The sequence below is a fragment of the Aquila chrysaetos genome, chromosome 2 (assembly GCF_900496995.4).
Source record: "Aquila chrysaetos chrysaetos chromosome 2, bAquChr1.4, whole genome shotgun sequence".
Classification (NCBI taxonomy): Eukaryota; Metazoa; Chordata; class Aves; order Accipitriformes; family Accipitridae; genus Aquila; species Aquila chrysaetos.
The window spans coordinates 76,921,518-76,943,594 of NC_044005.1; the positions used below are offsets into that span (position 1 = coordinate 76,921,518).

At 43.5% G+C, this 22,077-nt stretch overlaps 1 protein-coding gene across 3 annotated transcripts in view; it reads right to left on the reverse strand.

Moving 5' to 3' along the window:
• The window catches only part of KCNQ5 (potassium voltage-gated channel subfamily Q member 5), a 293,672-nt gene that overhangs the window by 15,543 nt on the left and 256,052 nt on the right, over positions 1–22,077 (reverse strand). For 2 of the 3 annotated variants that reach the window (XM_029999856.2, XM_029999873.2), the window contains exons 9-10: positions 20,946–20,972; positions 12,270–12,490 (exon numbers count right to left, since the gene is read on the reverse strand). In XM_029999856.2, the coding sequence (XP_029855716.1) occupies positions 12,270–12,490; positions 20,946–20,972 (248 nt within the window). The remainder of the gene's footprint in view (positions 1–12,269; positions 12,491–20,945; positions 20,973–22,077) is intronic. The other variant, XM_029999865.2, reaches the window with a different exon arrangement.

A 22,077-nucleotide genomic window follows, 5' to 3' on the forward strand; every position in this document is an offset into this window, starting at 1 on the left:
ACGGCAGAATCAAAAGATGCTGAAGTTATATTAAATCGTTATTTTTTTACCACTATGGATCAACCTGACACTGAAGACAAAGGAGAAGATCCATTTCATTCAATAAGGAGGCTGTGGAATGATCCAACGCTTTATTACAGGTGAAAATAAACGAAGTACCTTTTTACCAGACATGAATAGAGAATGATATCCATCATAGACCAATTGCCACCTTAAACCTCAGAGTCATGTAGATATTGCAGCCTTCCTTTGCAACAGCGCCTTAAGCCAAGTTACTGTATTTATTTGCCTGAAAAAAATGGATCCTCTACCCCTTCCTAACACCGCCTCTGCAGAGTTACCATTTGAAAATTAGCTAGAAAACTCAGAAGTGCCCAGTGTACCTCAATACACAAAGAAAACAGGGACTGATGCATGACCAAGAAGGTTTACAAACTGAAAATGTGCTGGAATGGGAACGGAGCAAGGAGGACAGGGTCAGTGGATGCCCATACGTCATATATGTCTCGAAGGCAGCAGAAAGACTCGAGGGAAGGTGTTTTTCCCTCCCAAACAATCTTTCTTCGACTGCACAAAGTCCAAGTGCCCAGGTGAAGAATTTCACCCAAGGTCAGTGTATTTCAACATGTGAGTGCCTCTGCTTCATGAGGAAGAGAGTGTAAAATGAAACATTGACATCAAACAGAGAAAAAAGGATGGGATTCAGTAACCCTCAGTCATGGAGGAGATTTCTTCCCAGTCCTATCTCCCTGCTGTTATTCGTGCTGTTATTTAAAACATAGGCTTAGTCATCCAGAAACTCTGCAAGTAAACCATGCTTCTCTTATAAGCAGATTTGAAGCACAATCAGACACAAATGATTGCAGGACATTTTTTGCAAGTTCCTTTTCCAGAAAGACTGTAAAATAAAGATGAAGAATATTCTTTGTCAGTCAGAAGTGCCTGGAAATGTCATGGTACCCTTTAAATCTAATAGGAATGCTATCTTGGCATAAACAGAATTGTACTAGGCTGCATCTGCAGGAACTGGTATTGCTGCATTGTTGTCTTCACAGATTTAATATTTGGCCATAATAATTTATTTGTTGACTCTGGCTAGTTCATTACCCTCAAGAATATGTTTTCTTTTTTGACTGTTGCTGAACTGGTACATTCATGGGGAATATCTCCTGTAGCTTTGAAGAGCAGGAGATTTTATCTTTGACAGATCAACTTAACGCAGAAAGAAAGATGGTTTATAGCCAAGTTAATTATACATTTAAGTATACATGAAACAATCAAATGCAAGCTTAAAAAAATTCAGTTTTACATTGTAAAAGTGAAATTTTCGTACAGAACTTTGAAATCTCCCCTTCTGTGCTCTTACTGTAAGTCATGCCTACAATGATGACAAGAGTGCTTTTTTCTCGCACTCTCACACAAGCTTTGCTACTGACTCGGCTTATCTTATTGATAAAATATATATGTCGCTCCACCTATCCTGCCTAACTAACATTTGGATCCCTGCCCAGAAATGTGATTAGCTAAGATAAACGATGTAATTAGTTCGATAGGTATATACACTACCTAAAAACCTCTCTCTGAAGGTGCTAAGTATTCCACAACACTCTTTCCAGGTGTCATGTCTGATCAGCTTCTCCAGTTACTTCTCCCAGTGCTGAAATATCCCAGCTCATTTCTAAGTGCATTACTAAAACCGGAGCTTTTTATGCTACTGGTATTTCCAGCGGCTCTCTGAGGTTTGAATCTACTCAGTTATGCCAGTATAAATTAGTAATAATTCTGCTAAGGTCACAAGGGCTACAACCATGTAATCCCAGTGTAACAGGAGACTCGAAAGTTTAGAATAAACATGTTTCTGAATGGTTCTCTCACTGATACGGTTCCTGGGTCCTTTGCCAAGTACACTGTCATTAATAAAAGGGCTTCCTTAACACAGTACATCTTTGCAGAACCGTTTTGAGAACAGTGTGGTGCAATTATAGGATTCCATGTTGCTCACATGTGGATACAAAAATCAGCAAAATCTTTAGACAGACGCTGGCAAATTCTTTTCAATTTAAGCCAGCTTTAAGAAGAGATACCGCTCCTAATAAATCACCTTCTTTTTTTCTTTCTAGCATTCCCACTGACATGAATTTCCTTCATTATGGCAGGCACTCGGTACCACATGTCAATAAAGCTTGTGAAAAGCCATAAACCTTGTTTGATTCATATGGGAAACATTCATGTTTCTTTAGAATACTAAGCAGACTTGGGAAAAAGTTTTGGAAATGCATAGTAACAATTTGGGAAAAAAATTCCAGCTTAAAACACCACTGAAATCAAAGTTCACATTCTGATGAATTTTTCCAGTGGAAGCTCACGTTGCGTACAACATGCTTACGAGGTGAGATGTACTTGTCTCGCTTCTGTGCCTCTCGAGTTCATCCTCGAGGTCGGGGCTATGCTGGAGTCAGTTTGGCCGCTTCGTCAGCTCCAGCCGTTAAAATCCCTGCCGGTTCCCAGACGGCACTAAGCTACGGCCTCCGACAAGCCTCGCTCCAAGCCGCTGCCTGTTCCCAGAGAGATCTCTCCCCATCATTAATGGGGCAGGTAGACCCTCCGGTGCAGCTCGTGCCTAGCCCCGCACGCATCTGCTTCTTTCTCCATCCCCGTACCCCTTGCCCGTGTCTCCCGCTCTCCACTGGCGTGGCTGGGCACGGGCCAAGCGGGATCCACCGGGAACCCCGGGCAGCAGCTGCTCTGCACGATCCTGGCGGCTCTGCCAGCCCTTCCTAGAGTTAGCGCTGGTCCTTCTTCCCCTCCAGGAGTCTCCACCAGCAGCTAAACGGGCCCTTCAAGGCTGTCGCTTGGGCAGTGCACGGATCCGGTCCCAACGATGGCCAAAGCGTCTCTGAATACAGCTCTAGACGTACCCCCGCAAGTCTCCCTAAGAAGGGGTGTCAGCCAGTCTGACAATCCAGACACAATTCCCCTTCTCTAATACCAGCATCTTTCCAATTCAGGATGTGTTTTGATCCTAAATGTCAATCTGGAAAGTGTTTATTTCACAACTGATGAGGCATCCGCCATTGTCTTACAATCTTTGACATTATTTACTTTGGGCTGCAGTCTTGTCTTTGCCACTTTTTAATTTCTTCCTCTTTCTTCCTGAAGAGCAGTCTTTGATTTAATCACACAGCAAATCAGCAATTACCAAGAAATAGAAGAGAGGCATGCACAAGTCATTAAAATCATCTTGATAGCTCCCTGTTTGTCACAGTATTTATGCATTCTTCATGCAAACTCCAGTCATTCATGATCACCCCAAATGAACGGGTGAAAAATTACACTCTTCTGAAGCATTATATGTCACCAACAAAAAATTTACGAGTTTCTATCTGCATTTCATATGGCTCTGTGCAGAAGTTACAAATGAGGCATGATTTATTATTTGTGTAAATATCATGTGTCCTTTCTTAGAAGTGTTTTCTGTTGTTTAATAACGTGCTTTGGCGTCAGGAAAACTGTGACACTGCTCTGATCACCCTCATAGCTCCATGCTTTCAATGTCAGTAACATTCAAGTAATGATGTGCCTGTTTAACAGAATTGAAAGTATTTTGTGGTCTTTAATTTGTTTTCTGGGAACTGCCATATGCTAGCAGCAACAATCCAGCATGAATAACTGCATGTGCCGACACCGTGAAGACCTCTGTGGAAGTGCTCCTAACCTAGTGATTGGTACGGTGATCCCAACACAGAACCTTTGACTTGTTTTTTGGAAGCCTTCGGAAGCACTCAGATCTTACTCTGACTGTGTAGGAGGTAGTTAGGGCTCTTCATGTGGGTGACGTAAATCATTCTGCTGAGGCTGAGTACCCACCTTTTAGAAACGGCAAAACCTAAATAGGTGCCTGAAGTTGATAGTTTGCATATGGCTCTCAGTTATTCGTGTTACAGCACAGTGTTGTGTCAACTTGGTAAAAAAAAGCACCGATTTGGAAAAAAAGTCTGATTAATTTTCATTGTAATGCATGACTCAAGGTGAAAAATGGATGGTGGCCTAATTTTCACAGGTGCTGACTTACGTCAAGCGGTAGATTAGAACTACCATTCAAAATCCAGAGTTCAGCTTGGGAACTGAAGTCCAAGCAACCCCTAACGCCGCTCCAGAGCCTGTCCTCCACCCGCTTCGGCCGCCCAGGGCAGCAGCAGCAGCCCCACGTGACGCGCTCCTCTCCACGCTCATTTTCTGCGTGAGTGGCCAGAAAGAAGACGAGCGGAGAATTCAGTGCATCTAACTCCTGGGCAAGTAAAGTTAGACATAAATTCAAAGCTTTTGGAGGACAGATCGTCCCTGTGGGAGGTGCCGATACATAGGTCTGCTGCAGCTGCTTTAGCGTTAAGGCTCCAAACTGCCTTACTCTTAAATGGCTACTGAGCTCAGATGACCCCTCTTGTTCAAGAAGCAATGTTGGCAGCTTAATACTCTCATTATTCTCTTCTTTTGGGCCCTTTTGCAAGCAACGGAGACCCCTTGTTATGCTGCTCTAGGTAATGTCTAGGATGCCTACAAGGTAGGCGCATTGCACTCAACTTTACACTGCCTTTCTTCACCCTGAGCGTTCGCTGTGAGGAGTTAGGGGTTTAGCCTATGTTCTCTAGAAAATGGAGCTATCCGGTACGTATTTTATAGTATTTCCACAAATGCCATAATTCAAATCTCAGCAAAATCTCAGTTACTGTTTTCCCCTCAAAAATTATTCTAAGTGCAAACATCTTCATGGTTTATGTTCATACAATTCATGCAATCTCCCTTTATCAAAATAAAATGTGTCTCAGCCTAGTGCCTTTGTTTAACTTTATTTCATGAAGCTTCTCACCTCTTCTCATTATTTTCCTGTCTGTTGAACCACGAATACAAATTCCCTTCACTACCCCTAGAAGTGATTTTGTTTCAAATTTTCCTTTGCTTTAAAACATCAACAAGCTGACTCGCTTTCAGTAGAGTTCACATAAATCGTTTTACTGTGATTGCTTGCTAAGCTCCATAGGAGAAATCAACTGAAAAAAGCAACACTAATTGGGATGGAACTTAATCACATACTTAATGATAAGAACGCCCAAAGCTCCCCCAAAGAGGGAAAGGCAACAGCCCGTGTTTATATGCTTTCCAGAGCAGAGGCCAGAAAAAGGAGGCCCAAGGGAGTGAATCATGCATTTATTTCCTTGTTCCCTGGGAAAAAAAAAAAAAAAAAAGGCTTTCTTCTAATCATGAAAGAAGGAAAGAGGCAGGACAAGAAAACTTCCATGACGTGCTCTTCATGATAGATGCTTAATATTTGTCTAGAAAAGGACACGAAAATGGCTGGTAGTGCACAACAGTATTCAAGTGGCAAAATTAAGAAAGAGGGAACAAGGATGACAACGTTTGAAAACATTGTTTACAGGGGGCTTTTATGAAATGCTTGCCGTTTCCATGCTGGAAAGCAATTTCTCCCGAAAGGAAGGAAGTTGGTGCTTCCTGGAAGGAGGAGCAATTCTGCACGAGCTTGTAGGAGTTCCTTTGCCTTGTGTCCGACCTGAGCCTCTACCCCGCAGGCAGTACCTATGAGGAGTGCTGCATGCATAGCCCCTTCCCTTCTCCCTTGTCTTTCTCCTGAAAAAGGCAAAACTTTCCAGATGGGGAAGAGAAGAGGACATCAGAACTGGAATTCGGTAGCTGCAGTGCAGTATGAAGCAGAATAGCATAAAGAATATCCCTAACAACATTTTATATGCGAAAGCATTTCTAAAAAAGCTCAGTTTTGGCCAAAATGGAAGATAGGATTGGTGGAAAGTTTTCTACATGTTCTGGGTATAATTATGTAGTCTCCTTTCTTTGTAAGTGCAATTTTTTAAGGTTAGAAACCTAGTTTATATCAGTTATCATATAATGCAGGCAAGTTCCAAATATCTAAAAGTCTAGCATTCCCTTCTAACAACTGTCAATTATCTCTAGTTATTATTTAACTTCTCAAAAATTTTCTGCACTGGCAAGATTTCATGGAACAGCTCCCACTACTTAAGTAAAAAGGAGTCCCTTTCATTTTGAGTGATGATATGGAGGACCAGGAGACTTTCCAAAACCAATTCATTATACGCACAATAATTGTGCAGTTAAAATGGCTGATCTTATTATAAATAGTGGCACATTAGCCAGCAAGTTTCGATGGCCATGTGAGAAGAGTAAGAAAGAAAAATGCTAGGTGACTCTAAACGTATGATTTTAGTGTGTTTTTAGATACACATCTCTGTTATTTTATATACGCCGCATACAAGAAGTTAAAACTGTAAAAGAAATTGCAGATATATATGATAAGATCTAGAACTGTGGACTAATGAGCTAAATGTCGCACCAAACCGACTGTCTCCCTGCAAGACGTAGCAGCACACGTCAGTTGATCAGATGTCTGATATTCCGTCAGGTCTACAGAGGTCCTGCGCCCTGGGAGATTTCCAGGTCCTGTTGTTTGAAGGAGGTGGTAGCAGTGGGCAAAGGGAGAGAGGAGGACGGCAGCTTTAGATTCAGGTAGCCACAGGAGAGTCCTGTATTTCAAAAAGCCAGGAAGGATTTCCCCAACAACATTTTGTGAAAATAAAAACATCCCTCAAATATTTCAGATTTGGTGCAAGTGGGTTACATGGTGGTTGGGAAGTTTTATGAGCGTCCTCTCAAAACGACTTCTTAACTCAGTTGTTTACTCTTCACTGCAGATGAGGTTATCGGAAACCCGTGCAGATCAAAATTCTGTGTGATGGTCTGTTGCTGTCCCTCGTGGAGCTGAGCTTGCTAATCATTCACCTGCGACCACCGAGTAAGCGCTCGGTCCAGCGAGCAACGGTGCACGGCATGTTCCTCGAGTCGTATCATAAAGAGAGAGACTAAATTATGGACTCATATGGCCAGGACCTTGGTTGGAATAAACTAAAATAATGCCTCAAAACCAATGGCCTGTACTTATTCAGACAAAAGGAGAAAATGACTCGGAGCTCAGATCAGAATGCCAGATCTTCCTAATTAATTACAGTGACAATGGTAATAAATGACAGCTCTATCACCAAGTTAAATAATCACAAGAAAATAAATCTCCTGTCTAGTACAAATTGGTATATTGCTAATAAAATGTCATTTAGTCCCATCATATGGGGTTTATGCAAATTGAGCAGCTTTGTTTTGACATCATGCAGCTTCATTTTCAATCAACAAATTTAAGCTAACTGAAATGTAAAAGCAACCAAATGAAGGACCTTTGCCGCATCAAGTGAACCTTATACAAGGTCAAGATGTTTGTGCTACTGAAAGGAAAACCTGTCATTTTTGCAATCCATAAATTACATGGTAGTAACTGAGGACATGGGGGCTGAAATGCACGATTGCATTCTTTCCATGGCTCTTGTAATATACTCTACCCTGAGGATTTTGCGGAAGTACTCTGTAGGGAATGAAAGGCTAGAGGTCGTGTGAGCGTATAATGTTCAGGGATGGTGCAAGAAATCAAGTATTTCCTTAGAGAGTTCCTTTTAATTAATCAAATGAAATATGTTTGTAATATCTCCAGTGCTGAAGGCTTTTGATGTTTTATTCAAAAAGCCACACCATGTCTCTAGGTTACAGTAAAGGCAGAGTAACTCACGCAGAGGCTTAGAAGCATGGGATGGCAGAAAACAAGTATAATAGGGCATTTTGGTCCCTCCCTGAGAACTGCATCCACAACTTAATATCAGTTCATTACTTCAGCAGTGGTGGTGCAAGACTGGAGCATGATTTAAGCAGAAAAGCTTCCGTTCCTCAGAAAACGAGGGAAGCAGAAAAAAACCGGGGCAGGAACACCGGTGTCTGCGAAGGAGAGATTTTTTGAGATGAGTCTCTGTGGCTGGATCTATCCTGCATACAACGAGGCACGGGCGCAGCGCCTTAACCATCGGCGTGAGGTCACCTGTACTATTTCATCGCTTGCACAGACTCTGGCACGGGTTTGGCCCCTGCCAGCGGGTGTTCTCGTGTGCCGGGGGCCATCCCGCACGTCGGCCGTGTTTTCCGTGTTTGTGGAGCAGGAACACAAGCCGTAGCGCGTGAGGGGGCCTTGGGGCCAGAGGTGGCTCCTGGCTTCTTCGTGTACAGGCGTGGGGGGGCTGCGCGGGGCTCCGGGGGCAGGCAGCACCGGCGCCCGTGTGACGTGGCATCCCTTCGGATGCCCTTGCACGACCCTACACGATTCTTGTATCCTTTCAAGCGTGTGCCTTGTAAAGCTTCACCGTTCTTGATTGGTGAAGATCTCCCTTTGATCTGCTTGGTCCTGACAGTTCCTTGTAGACTGATAACAAGGACTGGAAATACAGCACCCTGGCGCCTTCGTTAACTTGCGCAGGGTCTCCTCTTCAACGAGAGTTCTGGCAGTCGTGAGCCACATGTCACCAGAGACTGGACATGTATTTAAAATCAGATTACGTAAGTCTTGGTTTTCAATTTCACTCCCCTGCGCTGTTGTTAAGTGCTCGAGAGAGCATCTGCTGCCACGCCACCAAAGACCTCTCCAGCCATCAAAGCTCTCTCAGGTTTGGCTTCCACTTGCAAATGCCATGTATGTAGCTGAAATAATTACTGCTGTTGCCAGGCCCACTTTGGCAATAGCAATAAATGGTTTATGGACCATTTCAGAGGACTGTTGCTACCCATAAATAAAGCCATTCGTGCAATAGTTTTGGTCATACTGTTCTAAGGCTGCTATGCCAAAATCCTTTTGGAAGATACCTGTGGCCAGCTTAAGTGTTTTGCTTGCTGCCAAGAAACTCTCCTTCTGTGGTTTTAATATGCAGCGGGGGAGTGTTAGTAAGCTTTTGTTACTGGGTAGCCTAAGAGGAAGGCTACTACATTTTCAATCCTGTTCGCCTCTCAGCTGCCTCCATAAACTCCTGTCTGGATTAGAAACCTCCCTTTACAGGCCAGTTTCTAATTGCTAATGTTTAGTTTTTCCAGCAGTCTCTTCTGATGGTTTTGGCCTAGATTCCAACCACGTCCTCTATCAGAACCCAGTCAGCCCTGCAAAGTCGCTGTGTTGACTATCTATCTGCCTTAGATCATCCTTGTACGCTAATAATTTCTCTTCCTTTCTGAACCCTCTACTTACATATTTGCTTCTTTGCTTTATTGTTACAGAGTTCAGTGCACCTCACCTTCACGGCGAGGTAGTTCCTCCTCTGCCTGTGCTAATGGAAGATCATTTACAACCCCAATCCCATATGGTAAAAGAAAAATCATGCAAATATCTGAGTGTCTTGTCTTTTGGAAGGGGAAGTTCACAGTGAGAATTTTTTTTTTTTCATTAGATCACTGATATAAAGTTTTGACACTGGACTGCGTACTCAATACTCTGTTGTCACTGGCCAAAATGTCTATTGCAAGTGTCATTTCTTCTCCTCCCAAACATGCTGCAGAGATGTAAGAATCATCAGAAGGACCGGCTGTTCAAGGGTATTGTTTTGTGTCCAGACTTTCATCCAGAAAGGGGTGGCTTCTAGTTTGGCTTGAAGATCAGCCCACCAAAATAATTAATCCTTTGGCCGGAGAATACCTCAAGGAGGAAACTGGAGAACCTGACAACCGAGAGGTATTAATAAAATGCTGAAAATACTGTATTTTCATTCAGTGAAAAATGCAAGATGTTCTAAACTAAATACATCATGTCCAGATCCTTTTCACTGAGCTGTCAAATGCAGCAAGCATATCAAACTATGAAATTGGTAACGCACCAAAAAAAAAAAAGAAAAAAAAAATAGAAATCAAGGTTGGTAGTGCCTGACTTTTTCTGCAATGGACTGGGCAAGGCAGCAGGGAGCTGCTTCTCAGCAGTGAGCACACTGGACATCCCTCTGATGATACCAGTCCTAGAAGTAGCTGGACAAGGTCCCAGAGTGGAAACTTGGCATTCGCCTAAAAGCTGGAGACAATGGAAGCTGTTCCTTCTGCCACGGATGAGAAATTGGTCATATCTGTTGGCCCCAGTTCATAAGGGTGGACTAGTAGCTGGAAACCGCTGACCAGGAAACAGGCTGCGCTCGCCCTGAGGAGCGGGAAGATCTTTAAGGGTTTACGCGCAGCAAGGAACGCTCTGCTCTCGCTATTATCTTTTATCTACAGATATATCCAAGGTGCCGTTTATGCCACCTTTTCCGTGAAAGGGAGACAATAAGAGGGAACACGATCTTCTCGTGCGGATCATTGCTATTAACGACAATACGTACAGGACAAAATAGAGGACACGCTGAGGAAATGTTTCTGTGACAAATGGGCTCGTGAAAAACTAAACGGATGCTTGAGTGAGGTGCAGGCTGCAGGGCTGGAGCAGAAGCGAGCCGCTGATACCCCGGGAGTGTGCTCAACAAATTACTCTCTTCTTAGGTCACTTCCAGGCACGGTGCGAGTTACAGGGGTTTAACCTATGAAATCACTTCTGGCGTGGTTTTGGGGAGATACTTGCGCTATATAAGTGGTTATGTAGGAAGCCTAAATTTAGAGAGGGTAGCTTCAACCCCACGCTGGTACTTAGAGCGTTTCTCACTTCCCATCGTGGAGCAAGTGGCCCCGTCCCAGCTCCACGTCAGCGTGAGACCCAGGCCAGCATCCCACAGCCCCTGTGCCGCAGCTGCCGTGGGACACGAGCCAGGACCCGTGCCCCAGAACGGAGCGAGGAGTGCTGAGCCACCTGGAGAGCAGCCTGGCGGCTGGTACACCCCAGTAGCTCGCTGTAATGCAGCCAAATTTGGGATTTGTGCATCTGAGAGGTCTCCGCAGGGGAGGGCTAGCCCGCAACCATGACCTTAGCGAACGCTGTCGGTTCGTCTTGTTTGCCCTCCAGGAAATGTTTATTTACCCAGGCTTTTCCTGAAGAGATGTGTTGCGTAGGACGTCCTCAGCTGAGGGATGGGGCATTTCAGTTCAACGGGTATTTTGCAGCCTACATGTCTGTGATAATATGTGCTCTTGAAAAGGAAGCAGACACCGAAGTCGCGCTTCTGTCTAATTAGTTTTACCACAATTGTTGGATGGAACACGCGTGATTGCCACCGTAGAAAGAGTTTAAAATTACATCTCTTTACTTGGATCAAATGATTTACGTTGCGCCTTTCCCATACAACCAGGGCCACTGCCTCCTGTCGTGGCCCATCAGTTTGGTTCCCTTACTTTCCACCTGGGGGTCCCACAAGAAAGAACAAAACGTTGACAAGTTGGGAGAAATGTGAATGGAGAAACCCAAATCCCGTGGGGCAGCGGTACCGCCAGAGCTGCGTGAGCACAGGACCCGTCCCTTACAGGGCTTGGGCTCATCTGGTGTCCTCGGCTCCTGCCTGTCGGGGGCTGCTCTCACCCGCTTCGCCGCTCCCTGGTTAGGGGACTCACTGTCTCTGGTCTGGCAAGCTTTGGCAGATGAAGATCTTTGCCTGAACGCTGGCTAGTTTAATGCCGGAGAGGACTCGGCTAGCGAACGGAGAGCAGAGAGGGGCAGCACGGCAGGCGGCGCGCGGGAAAGGTTATGTTCTCGCCTGCCGTGGGGTCGGCGAGCCATTTTCACCAAGATCCGCTTCTTCGCGTGTTAGGAGTCCTTCCTACCTCTAAAATGCCCTTTAGACAGCAACGCCTAAAAGCAATAGCGCTGGGTTTTTTTGCTAAAGCCACCCGCCTTGCCGAACCAGACACAACCCTGTAGAAGTTAAAGCACCCAGCGGTCTTTCTCTTGGCGGCAGGTGAAGGTATCGCCGGTGGAGGTAAGAGGGCCCTTCCCGGCTCCTCGGCAAGCCCCCCTGCCCGAGGGGACCGGTGCCGTACAGGCCGTGCTGTCGGCTGCCAAAGGGGCGGCCAGCGCAGCGTTGGCCGCGGTGGGCGGCCCGCCGGTGAGGGGCGGCGGGTTTGGGCAGCGGCTGCACCCGGCGGTGCGAAAAGGGCCGCGACGGCGGAGCCGCTGCCGCCAAATCCGTGGGACGCGTTTAGTCCACCCGCGATTATCCGTAGTGACCTCCTTTTTCCACCAGTTGCTCCCTACGCACCACCGACGCAAGATTTCTTAGTAAAAAAACCCCACGTTGGCATGCCCTTTGAAGCAGGCTATGGCTTTCTCACGCCTCTGCCCCCGAATAACAGCTCTTTCTGCTTTCCAAAACCGCGTCGCGCTCACCGTGCAGGTGTGCGAGAGCGTGAGCGGGCTGGGAGCAGCACGCGACGGCAAACGAGGCATGAAAAACTCCTACCGTCGACCACGGGTTTGGGCTGCGAGCTCTTCAGCCGCAGCGAGGGCCTGAAGCGGGTTCGGTCGTTGAAGCTCCAGCTCTTCTGGACTTTGGTCGGGCTGCCCTCGGTGGCAATGTCGGCACTCGGTGACCGGCGATCTCCAACTGAAGACTGCCTGTTCTTTATACTTTGACCTCGTGGGCTGGCCATCCGGACCCGCTCCTTAAAACTTAGCTTTTGACTGTGAAGAAGAGAAATGTATTTTATTTCATAGTTCCTGCACTCCGTTTCTTTTTTCTACCATATGATAATGGAAAATAATTTCTAAAAAGTCTCAATGGTATGAATCTGTTTCTTACACACTTTTATTTTCGTTGAATGTATTTCATTTGGGAATGAAACTGATTTGGTGTAATTTTTGATAGAGGCATTGTCAATGGCAGTCTATCTTACAGTAGAGAATAACCTTGTAAAGGAAATTAAAATTAACAAATAGAAACAAATTTTACCCAATTATTATAGATTAATCGCTAAGATTTTTTTTTTTTTTCCCTTTAATTTTAAAAAGGTTTATTTCCATCTTAGTCAGCCCAGCTCAGTGCATTTCTGGCCATCTCTTCAGATAAACAAGAACAAAATGTATTCTATTATTACTGCATGCCATGTAGTGTTGTTTGGGGTTTTTTTAAGCAGGCAAAAATACTGTTAGTATACTCATGCTTTTTCAAGATGTGGCACTTGCAACATTTCATACGCATTGTTAGTGATCACTGATATCCAGAATTCCTTGTTACAGCACTTACTTGGACAAGATGAAACCAAAATTAACAAAACATCCAAGAAACAGCGTGATGACCGATTAATGGAAATGTAATGATACGCTGTGTGCTCACTAAAGTCATTGCTGGAGATTAAGCTGGGAGCTGACTACCTGCGGGTGGTACTGGAAAGGCGCTTTAGGGCAGGTACAAGAGCCCAGCCAAGCTCGTGACTGTGACTGCTGGATCAATGGTGGCCCTGTCGTCTTAGAGTTGGCCAATTGTAAGCTGATTTTTTTTTCCCTCCTGTGCTTATAATGTATATGTAGATATGTAGATTTTCTGTCTCCCAGTGCTTAAATTACCTTTGTTCATGTTCAAACGCACCCGACGAACATCCTGTGGTCACCGTGACTATCTACCTATGCTTTTTCATTATTTAACATTTTTGCTTTTGTTTGTCTCTTCCTGCAGCAGAAGGCACAAAGGGGAAACGGAAAGGAAGTCCGATACCAAGGTTTGGAAACCTTGTTTTAGGTACGAGGTTAAGTTCAATCGCCTCTACAAGGGAATGGTCGTCTTGATCAGTGGTCCTGTTCTTGCAAGGGGAGAGATGATGGGAGCAAGGCAGTAGCTGCTCGTGTTATGACGTTACTGGGTCTTGCAGTCCTACTGCCCTGGCGTAGGCTTCGGGGGTGCTTTTAAAATAGCTATAGCAAAGACTGTCTACCTGTAAATTATAATTGTACTTGAAGTTAAGACACTTTCTAGTACTCTCAAAGTCTTTGTGTTTAACTTCAGCGAGCCCGTAAGATGTTTTCAACAGGAATGAATTCTGCAGCTAATTAGCTAACGCTAACATAGACTACGTGGTCCTTAGGTGTTTAACCTACTGCACTCTGAAAATACAGTGTTAATATGTAATTATATGAGATGGAAAGTAGTTATAAACTTCAGTGGCTGTGAAATGTTCAGATCATCAGATATCTTTGTCCATGCATCGCACAGCATAGCATAGCATTTCATTCTGCATACAAACATCACTGAGAGCAGAAAGGATGCAGTTTGTAGCAGGCAAAGCACATGCTGGGAAGCTTATAATGAGATAATTTTCAAGAATGCTAAAAAACGAGCACATCAATAGAAAGATTATTAGATAAATGTATTTCTATATGGCATGTTGGATCACTTGAAAGAACACCTTTACTATAATTTCTGAATGTAATCCCCTTCTTCCCCTGCCCAAAGTAAGCAATTGTTGAAATAAACACATCACGGTGCTGGAAATGTTATCTATTTCTATTGCAAATTGTTACCCAGACCTCCAGTACTGTGTGCTGTTGCATACGCAATACAAAAGACCCACAGAACCGACTCTTTGACAGAAAAGTGAGTTCTAAAATTTAACTTTCAATACAAATTACATTTCAAGACTGAATTGCATTTCAGCTCAGGAATCTTTTGCATTGTGCACCTTAATGAAAATACAAGCTCTAAAATATTTATTAACCATGTTATTGCATTGTCATACTATACAGCGTGAGCAACAGAATCAAAATGGACTTCTTATTATAGATATTATTCCTAGGCATGTGTCCCTTGTGCTTTTTTTAACTCCTCTTATGGCTCAAATTGTATTTGCTATTGAAGCGTGAAATCAAATTATATTTTTTTTTGACAAATCTTAGAGTAAAAAAGTTTCTGGACAGCTCTCTTCCTGTTGCACTAATTAAAATGAAAGGAAAATTGATAAAATAGCCATAAAAACGATCAGTATGGACCATATTTTTTATAATCCCATTAATTCCAATATAAAAATGAAAGTAAAAAAATGAAAAAAGCATACGTGTTGCTCTGTCATTTAATTTGTACTAATGAAAGCAATGTCTGCCATTAAATGACTTGTACACAGGGTTATTTCATTTATAAAAGCTGAATGGTACACAATGGCTACTTAACCTGAATATCTTTAGTTCTCCAAATCAAAGCAATGAGGCAATGGTGAAAGGAACAGTAGACACTTCATCTGTACTAGAGACATTTTTCAAAAGTGCAACACTGAGAATGAAAATATTAATTTAAAATGCAGACCTCATACTTAAAAAAAAAAAAAATATCTGCTTTGTAGCAATGGCAATGTAATGGCATGCCAAGGGTCCATGCGGAGGATGCTGCATCGTGAAGAGAAACGCAGCCCCTGAAGGAAGCGTGGTTTGGAAACTCTATTTTGCATCTTGAGAGTTTCAACAAAGACACTGGTTATAACAGTTCTTCGCTTCTTGGATCCCTGTTCCTATTTTGAGACTGGTGGGAAATGTTCCTGAAGTCACTGGGTCCTACTCAGCGCAGGTATAAATTGTATGACTTGCAGCAGTGGAGAATTCATGCTTGGGAGAAGAAAGCTGCTGTCCTTGGGAGCACGCTGCCACGGGGCTCTTCTATATATGATAAATAACAGAAGATGGAGGAATAACTGAATCAGAGCCTCTGGGGGGCTTCCTGACCAGGCTCTTTCCCACAGTGAAAGTCCCTTTCCTTTTAGGCTACATAGCTCCTGGCTCTTGATTCTCTGTTGCAGTAGTGGTAGTGTTAGAGATACAGAGTGGAGATAATCTTATGCCCTTTCAAGCATCTTTGGGCATTCTGCACTTGAATCGGTCGCCACTGAAGCCCTTAGAGCCCTTTACTCTGATTTAATGCTGGTTGGATTAGCACTGTCCAGTGCCGTGCTAAAAATCGTTCACCTCTTGCAGGACCTAGTCTATTCTATTTTTCTTTCGCCCCTTTTCTCCTCTCTTTTTATATGATATCCAAAGGAAATCCCTTGAGTTAATGCAAACCTGTTAATGCCCATTGGAAATTCACATATCCCTGTAAGTACACCCAAACTTTAAGTTGAATGTTGGTCCAAAAGGCAAAAATCACGAGAAAGAATCAGGAAAATGAAATTACACAAGTTCCTGAGTGACCCCTAAATGACAAGGATCTGAGAGAACCACAGCTGTGTCCAGTCATCCCTGAATTCCTTTAGATGTCTGCCTGTCCGTCATTGCTTGCACCTTACGTGATTGATAGTTTATCCCATTTGGTTTATATACATATTTGCTTCCTATTACAATATTCCCTGGCAATGGTAATCTCTTTGGACCTATCGCTCCTCTATTCATGCAGGTTGCAAGTTGTGGAATATATTTGTGTCGATAACCCTGGAGCTTTGAAGCATCTTTTAGTGGAGATCGATTACAACTGGGACCTGTGGGAAAAAAGCAAGTGACTTTTCTCTTTGTTTGCCTTCTGGAAAGTCACTTGTAGGATCTTACTGCTTATTCTTCCCGTCAGCGCATGCATGAGCCTTTCACTTCCCTGAGATAGGAAAGGACTTTCTAGTTCTCATTTTTTGTTTTTTAAATTCCATCTTTTCCGCCTGATTTATGAGGGAAGAGGTGTTCAGGGACACTAGAGGTCACTGTAGCTTCACTGCAAGGGGAACGAACACTTCTCTGCTGGACCAAATGGCTAGACTTGAAAAGATTTTGATTTAATCGATAAATGCCTACAAACCTTTGCTTTTCTCTCCCGCACTCACAGCTCCGTCTGTCCTCCACGGACCATCTTACTATACTTTTTGGTTAACTGAGCATCTTTTTGCCTCCCAGTCCCACTCCCCTACTTCCCTGCCTACCTTCCTGCATTTCTGGTCAAGTTTATCTTCTGCCCTGCTACAGCTTCAGACCTGCAGCACAACTGCTTGCTACTAGTCACAATTTATGTTTTGTTTTTCAGCTTTTCATACTGAGCCGGCTGGTGGAAACGGGAATAGGAAGAAATTGAAATGAATCAGAAGTAACTGGAGGGCCTGAGGGTGAGGGAGAATGCTTTGGATCTCAAGTCGAGACAGAAGCTAGAACTGCCAAAAATTATCACCCATGCCAAACAACAGCAAGCAAACGTACGTGCCAATTTTCAGCAGTTAACTTCCAATTAATACAGCTGTTGATTCTTACCAAGCCTACAGATGACTTTACTGAAATTAAGCTAAGTTGAACAAATACAAATGCAATGGATAGTACAGTGAGGCCTGAAGTTCAAACATTCAAGATTTCTCCACCAGTCTCATGCTAGGACCATGAACCCAAGAAATGTAGTGTTATATCTCATACCTTCAATGAGTAATAACAAGAATTTCAGGGACATAATGTCTTAACGTTCAATCGTCAAACAGCAAAAAATAAAAGAAGTTCAGGGGGGTTGTGTATTTTTTCCTTTTCCAAAACAGTTTCCAGATGAAGAGAAACTATTTTTTATCTCCTTTTTCTATCATCAGTTTGTACTTCTATTGTCTTTTAAATTATTTTTAAAGAGTACGAAAAAAATTGTAATAAGCTTGAGTTATAAATCAAGGGTTTCTTCCCATAAGATCCATCCCTCTAGGAATTACCATTTTTGGTAAGAGACACAATTTCCACAGAATTCAGCTGAAGCAGATGGTTGATTTCACATGCATTCCTCTACCTTCTAGTACAGGACGCAGGCACAGCTTCCGCGGGCTGTGTCCAAGGGGATTCTTCTCAACAACAATTGCACATTTTGACTGCTGGTATTGCCTAGCGTGTTATAGCTTAATATTCCCCACTAATTATTAGATGGAGAACTCAACTGCCACGGTTATAAAAATCCTCTTGGACTTGGGGAAGTGTCTTCACCCCAATATTCAACCCCAGTTTTAGATCTCCGCAGGGTAATGCATTCCAAAAGTTCAAGTCTCAGGCAGAGAAAGGGGAACCGGGCTTCGGCAAACCGCGGCGTGCTGCGCACTGCAATTGTCCGACCAGATGAGCTTCAAAGAATTGGTATTATTGCCATCGTATTAATGTCATTGCAGGCAACAAGCAACAAGGGAATTACAAGCAGTTAAAAATAAATAAATTAAGAAACCTCCTTTGGAGAAGTAAGGAACTTTAAAGCACTACGGAGAGGAAGTAAATGGATCATGCACCTGATGTTAGTTGGCATTCTCAAACATCATGTGAATAGGCAGGATGCTGAATACCTATGTTTCCGAGGGGTGTACATCCTGAAGAGCTTCTGTTTATTACTACAAAGCTTACTAGGAGTGAGGGGAGATAGAGGACCGTGTTACTAAGCATTCCACTGCTAGGTAAGGGGTTAGGATTTCCACCTCAACTTAGATTCTGCATCACTGGCAATTTCTTTTTCATATGGTGCATGCAGAGAGTTTACAATAAATCTACTTTTAGAAACAGATACGGTATAGGAGGTGGAGAGAATTCCAGAGTATAATTTACTTGTTTCCCTCGGAGCAGGGTTGAGTTTTTCCCCCAAGCTCCTATACTGGCAAAACTCCTCCTTATTGCATGAGAGAGAGTTGTCTGCATAGGGAATTCCTATTCCGGCTCACTAGTTACAACACTGGATGGGTGACGTTCACCCTTTGCAGACACCCAATGCGTGTCCTACACACAGCTTAAGACTGCTTATGCTCTCAGGATGTTGTAAGACTCATCAGTCTTGATCTAGTTTCCTGCACAGGAAGAATTTCAGCCACATTGTATAATTGAACAGGAATAAATATTATTTGCATTCAGTTTGTGCATTTGTAGATATGTAGAATTTAACATACAGGTTTTTTAAATAACTTGCAGACGTCTAGAACTGATTTATAGAAACATCTCATTTACAGCGTGGATATACCAGAGAGGTTGTCTACTATTACTTTTGATAAATGATTAATTAGAATACTTGTGTATCATATTTTGAGAAATACAACATACATATTTTTCTTAAAATCAATATGAAGCTACAGCCTCATAAGCACAGCTCTCTCAACTCAAATGCACAGCAACATTTAGTTACCTAATGAAAGACTGTAGGTCTATACATGACAAAACGCAAGGATTCATTTCTGTAAATATAAAAGTCATTTTGGTAGGAAAGAAAATAATTAACTTTTCCCTGAAGTAATAAAAGTTTTTCTCCACTGTTACTAGAATGGAGTACAGAGCAAAGAGCATACTCAGAAAGCAATCCAATGCACTACTTGTGCAAACACATCTTCATTTAAAGAGTGAAGCAAGAAGCAGCTTACTTCGTTCACATAACATCCCATGCAAGTCACTCAGCATTGCGGTAAGAAAGAAGTTAAATAGTCGAGGACAGTTATCTCGAAGTACGTTGCAGCAGTTTGCATTTACATTTTTACCACAAAAGACCACATACACCACACGTATTTTAAGTGGCACAAACATACAGCAATACATCACCATAAGAACAATAACCGGCCACCGACAAAACGCACCTTTTTTAAAAGGCACTGAGTGGTCCTTAGGGTTTTTACTGTAGACCAGGATCTCAGGAGTTAACTAGTTCATTTTTATACCTACACTAATTTGCAGCAGTGCACATATTAGTTAAGAGTTTCTGAAGGGACAAACATCTTCCATTCGGTGAAAAAATCTGGCCGAATCATTTAAAACCACAACAGTCATCACTAACACGGAGCATGTAATATAGTTTTGACAGCTGGGGGTTTTTTGCGTCTAGCTTCTACTTATCGTAAGTAAATTTGTCTCTTTAAGTGCTCGCAGGTACAACTGGGGATAACATCTCCCGTCCGCACAAATCCCCGTTTTGGAGGTACGTACTCATTTACTGCCAGCTTCAGTCTCACCTTTAAAAAAGCTGAAGTCAATTTTAAATGTTGCTGTTGAAAGAGTAGGAAATACGGCTGGCAAGCGCAAAAAGTTTGGATCAGGCTGTAATAAATTAATGAGATCAATACGTTGCTAGCAAGCCTGTGAACGTAAGATAGATGAAAAGTCACAGAAGTGACGGAGCAGGTGAAGTGCTCCTGAGGGACATCTCAGAGCAAATCCAGTCCCCCGGAGTTACTGTTGACAGCACCAGCAGTTACGTGCACATCAGGGGAAAGGACGGAGTCGGGCGCCGGAGGAGCAGTCTGGAGAGTGGAACGGGACTCGGGTGATCGATGTGGAGATATTACACCCCTGTTTGTGCGTGAGGTGCCGCGGTGCTCAGACTCCTCACAGCTGACTGGATAGCCCAGAAGAGTTTGTGAACCGCAGTACAACTCGAGGGCGGACGTATTTCGGGGCTTGATGTGTCACCGACGCTTTTTTCCTTGTGTTTTCATCGTTTTCTGCTCGGAGGTAAACCCCGCTATGCTCTGATCGTGCCGATACCGCAGTGCCGGCTGCCGAACGCCTGCTGACTCCCACCCCTAACGAGTTTCGGAGGTAGCGTAATTTCTCTTGTAGCCACCGAGCCCTTTCCCATCCCTCAGGATTCGAGCTGTAAGTACGGCCAAGAGCAGCATTTCCTCCTACTGCCCTAGGACCGTCCCTCTCCAGGGCTTTATTTACGGAGCGAGGATCCCGGCCGGGTGGAAATCCCACCGGCCGAAGGAAGCCCCGAGGACGCTCCCGCAAGGCAGCACAGACCCTCGCCAAGGTGACAGCCGGGCAGTGCCGTCGGGGGGGTCCTCCTCCTGCGACGGGGGGGTGGGGGGCTCCTTCACGAAGCCAAATTCAACTACGTGACCGTAGCTTCCGCTGGGATTCACTGAGCATCGATTTTACGGTGGAAGCCGGGGGCCGCATCCTTGCCCAGGAGCTGGGTCTGGGGAGGCTGCTCCGCTCGCTACTCTGCCTATGTTCGAACTGAGCTTCCCCCCCGCAGTTAAAAAGCAAAAAACGGCCTTGTTTTTCCATACAAAAACTGGGACAAAGAAGCAAATTTCAGCGGCATTCGTCTATCGATACAAGTTTAAAAAAATGCAGTTTGTGATTGTTATCAGTTAACAGTTACAGTTCATTGAACCTACTGTATAGAACCCGAGACATCTACAAGGCGTTAAGAAGCAGCGATTTCACAGATAAAGAAATAAAAGAAACTACAAACCTGCTAGAAGCTTCCCCTTGTTCTTTTCTTCAGGTCAGGGAGTGGGAGGGAAAAACATACTTGTTATGCAGATAGTAATCACATTACTTAGTTACAGATGATGTTAGATATATGATAAACATAAATGGATATATTAATTAACGTACAACACACACGCTACATTGCAACCACAAAAACATTCAAGCAAGACTCGTAACTACAATGCTTCTGAAAAAGAAACTTCTCGGTTGTTTTAACGCATGCATAACATGCTTAGTACATACCACTGCAGACTGAGTTGGCAAAGCACTTAGGCAAAATGCATTGCTGACACATATATAACAGAAAGCTGTAGGCTCTTATTAGATAAAGTTATCTCTGGTAAATAAAAAGGTTTAATTTTAGGATAGCACAGCAATACGCTTATTTAAAGTAACAAGTAGATGCACTTTTGAGGGACAGTCATATTTTAGAATATTTTAGGTGGGATACAGCTTCATTATTTATGTAATTTTATATCCATCCATTTATACCAATGTTGCCTTCAACCTGTTTGTATATGTCAAAAATCAATATTCCATGTAACTTTTAATCTAAATGCTCCTTTTAGTCGGGAGCATTTTGGAGTTACAGTTGTGGTAATGGATTACTTATGGCTCTGTTCTTGTCAACTCTTTGAAATTCAAAGATCAGCTTTGGGTACCCAGCCAAACCTCTTTTTGGCTGAGCTTTTTGGCACACGATTACCTTTTTACTGTCATGTGGACGTTCATCACCCAGCTTTGAGAGAAACCACTAATTCTCTTGCACTGTCTGCAATAACAACAGTTAGGATGCTTATCAGAGCTTTCCCATAAGGCTCTTAGCGCTCTCCTTTTTGATCTTTATCAAGTAGCTTTTACTTCCTGACTTGTGCCCCGTATTGACTCAGTCAACTTATTACCTTCTGGTAAATCTTGTACTGAATTATTGAAGTCTTGGGCTGCCAGCGCTCTGTGAATTCTCACCCAGACTAGGACAGCAAATATTTCCTGTCTGCCAAACTGTGACATCAGGTCTTTTTAGTCATCTTCCATTGACTGTGTGTATAACTGAGGATGTAGTTTGCCCTGAGGAAATACTGAATATATCAGAAGTTACGACGAAAAGGAGC